This window comes from Anneissia japonica, unplaced genomic scaffold (assembly GCF_011630105.1).
Source record: "Anneissia japonica isolate Jap-2015-1 unplaced genomic scaffold, ASM1163010v1 scaffold287725_len345208_cov150, whole genome shotgun sequence".
In the NCBI taxonomy this organism is placed as follows: Eukaryota; Metazoa; Echinodermata; class Crinoidea; order Comatulida; family Comatulidae; genus Anneissia; species Anneissia japonica.
In genome coordinates this window covers 190,017-193,268 of record NW_022737486.1, presented here as the reverse complement: position 1 = coordinate 193,268, position 3,252 = coordinate 190,017, and the positions used below count along the sequence as shown (strand labels likewise).

General features: G+C 36.2%; 1 protein-coding gene across 1 annotated transcript in view; it reads right to left on the bottom strand.

Moving 5' to 3' along the window:
- LOC117117344 overlaps positions 1 to 3,054 on the bottom strand; it is a 23,663-nt gene extending 20,609 nt beyond the window's left edge. The window contains exons 1-4 of the mRNA XM_033261618.1: positions 2,948 to 3,054; positions 2,214 to 2,417; positions 1,024 to 1,221; positions 490 to 639 (exon numbers count right to left, since the gene is read on the bottom strand). Coding sequence (XP_033117509.1) covers positions 490 to 639; positions 1,024 to 1,221; positions 2,214 to 2,417; positions 2,948 to 3,017 — 622 coding nt within the window. The 5' untranslated portion in view covers positions 3,018 to 3,054. The remainder of the gene's footprint in view (positions 1 to 489; positions 640 to 1,023; positions 1,222 to 2,213; positions 2,418 to 2,947) is intronic.
- Between the last annotated feature and the right edge of the window lie 198 nt (positions 3,055 to 3,252).

Sequence of the window (3,252 nt, the reverse complement as noted above, 5' to 3'; positions counted from 1 at the left end):
TGGCCCGAGTGAAGTTTCATGCAAATGTTTCGTACGGAAAAAAAAATCGCGTCCAGACCATGACATTGTATTTAATAAAACTCGTGACATGCCTAAATATGGCCATGATGACATCACATCATGACCATAATAGGCACTTCGTGACTATATATATGGGATGGACATACAAAAATTTATAAAAAATTGAATAATATGGACAGAGTTTAATATTAAGAATGATGTAAACTATTTAAGGCCAACTCAGACAGCGTGGTACGAGGCAGCCCGACGAAATTCATCGTCGGGGAACAGTCTTAAGTCGTCGTAAGAAATATTAAACATTACATGTGTAATAATCTACGACGCGACTGTCCCCCAACACACACCAATCGCGTCAGAATTGAAATCACAAGACTCGACGCGACGCGTCGCACGACGCTGAGTTGGCCTTTAGAGGCTTTTATTTGGATGATGCGTTATGAAAGCATGGTATAACATCATATTACTTACCGTCATCTTGTGAACTTTTGTCTGTATAATGTATTCTATATCCTACAATGTCGCACGAGTATGGTGACACATCCCACATAATTTGAACAGCAGTTGGTGACAGAACTTCTCCAGTTATGTTTTGAACATTAGTGTCATTTCGAGTAAATTCTTAAAAAAATAATTAACATTTATATAAGAAATTCCTTGAACAAGACGACAAGAAAAATCCCTTCATCTTCTATGTCGATGATCATAACAAATCAAGGACGAATTAGAGTTTTCATACCCTTAGATGTATGAATATAATTATATTATAACATGCCTATCCGTATTATATAGAATTATCATTACTTTACAAACATTTGGAACCTATGCCTAATGATTGAACTTTTTCCTATTAGGGTAACTCGAGAGGACCTTTTGGAGTTTGAGTAAAGCTGAAATGGATTTTTAATTTGTTATACAATGATAGTAAACATAATTTAACTTGCATAATAACTACATCAACCAGGTACTAACACAACAACGAACTTAAACTAATAGCATAGGTACCTTTTGGTATGATTTCACAAATAAAACGCAAATTCTTATCGCACTGGTAGTCGATGAGTGAGCCATTTTGATTAATTGCCCCACAATCGAATGTATCTTCTTTTGGATGGCCTGATAACCATAAAGAATTCTGGTAGGCTGACGACACAGAACAATCGACCCATTTCCACATTCCTTCCACGGAAACGTCATAATATCCTATAAAAATTACGTCATTGTTAGGGCTATATCAATAAAGCTGGCGTAAGCGTTTATATCAATCTGCCGCCGATCTAGCTACAGTATCGTTTAGAATGATGATGATAATGATGTACGATGATGCCGCGTGCGTCTCGCTACGGTCACGCATTTCAAAGTGATTTTGGTTGAAACACGCATTTTGCAGAAATACATAGGCCTACGTGATCAAAAATTTGTCACGGTCTATGTGTGATAACGAATTATCATGAATTTAGAGGAAAATGTATTAAAAATTAGAAGAATTTGGTTTTATTAAAAATATAAAACAGTCATGCAGTAACTTGAGCCATTAGACAGTATTTACGTGAATACTTAATTCACTGACGAGTTACTAAAAAATAATCTGTATGCCTATTCATTTTTGGTTTGTGTAAGTAATTAAATGTTTGTGTACATAGTCCAGGTGCACAAATTAATCATAATGTACATTGAAACTCAAATTGTACGTGGCTTTATTAAAAATATCAACAAACATTCCCTGTTAAAACAGCTTAAAATGCTCAGATCGCCGGACCAGGGCGGATTTCTGCCCCCTTTCGGCTCTCCCCTTTCTGACATCTCTGGATCTACCCCTGTGGACCCCCACCGGGCCCTTTCCTCTCGTCCCCGGAGGGGCCCGGCGGCCCCCGTCCCCCTTTCCCAGCTAACTGGAGTAGTCACGCATTTCAAATCTCTCAGGTTGATGTGAGCAGCTGATGATGATAATGATGCTAATGACAATGATGATGATGATGATGATGATGATGATGATGATGACGAAGAATATGATTATGATGATATAATGACGATGACCAGGTACAGTTAAAAGTCGTTGAAAGAAGAAAAAAAAATGACAACGATGATGATGATGATGATGATGATGATGATGATGATGATGATGATGATGATGATGATGATGATGATGCTGATGATGATGATGATGAGTCTGCAACGTATTTAACTGAACATACCTATCCACCAAAAGTCATCATCTGTGTTTGTCAATATATTGGTCTGATTTACAAGAAATTGGAGTTCCTCTTCACCGTTAATTATGGTCAAATCACCATTTCCGACACTCTGGCAAGCACTTCGGGCACTGGCCCACAATGTTGTGAAGCTGCTGAAATAGTAGCAATGTTCTCCCGGTCCCTCTTGGAAACCATTATCACAGACTGTATACAAAATTAAAGATATTCATTAAATATAAGATACTGTACATTAAAAATATTGTATATAGCGTAGGCCTATTCAACCGTTACTTTTAAATTTAAGGTATTGAGACATGACTTCAGCAAAGTAAAACACTATTGAGGGCGAAATCCTAAGTACGCGTGTTTCGATCATAATATCTGCTTGCTCCACCTTTTCTTAATAACATGTTAGATTTTGTGGATGTTTTCTTGTTTTTAAAAAAAAAAATAAAACCTTGTTTTTTTAAAAAATAAAACCATGTTTAACCCCATAATCGCGAATTGAGCGCAATACCAGTTGCCCACTCGGATTCTGATCAAGAAACACTTGCTTTTGTGTGTACTGTACGACTTATAGATAACATGAACATTGTTTAGGCTCATGGCAAATAATTTTCCACTGGTATACTTTTTATATTTTCATATCTTTCTATTTTAAAAGAATTCTTAGAAATAAAAAAAATTAATTAAAAATTGTTCTGAATGTCACAAGCCCACCAACTACAACCTACCTGATGAAATAGATGCAGAAACAAAGCAAATTATTAGCACATTAATTAGAACAACGATCTGGACACCCATTCCTAAATTTATCTTCTGTATCAAATGTAAGCAATTCAACCCCAAACACATTCGGTAATTGAATTGAACTTTGATCATTGTATCCGATCATATACACCATAAAAACCACTTCGAGTTCCGGTATTATTCCTGTCTCTTATACACATCAAGATGTGTATAAGAGACAGGTCAAGTAGTTAATAAAAATAACCTAAAATCCCTTTATTTTGCGATAAAGCGCCCCTCACTCCATCAT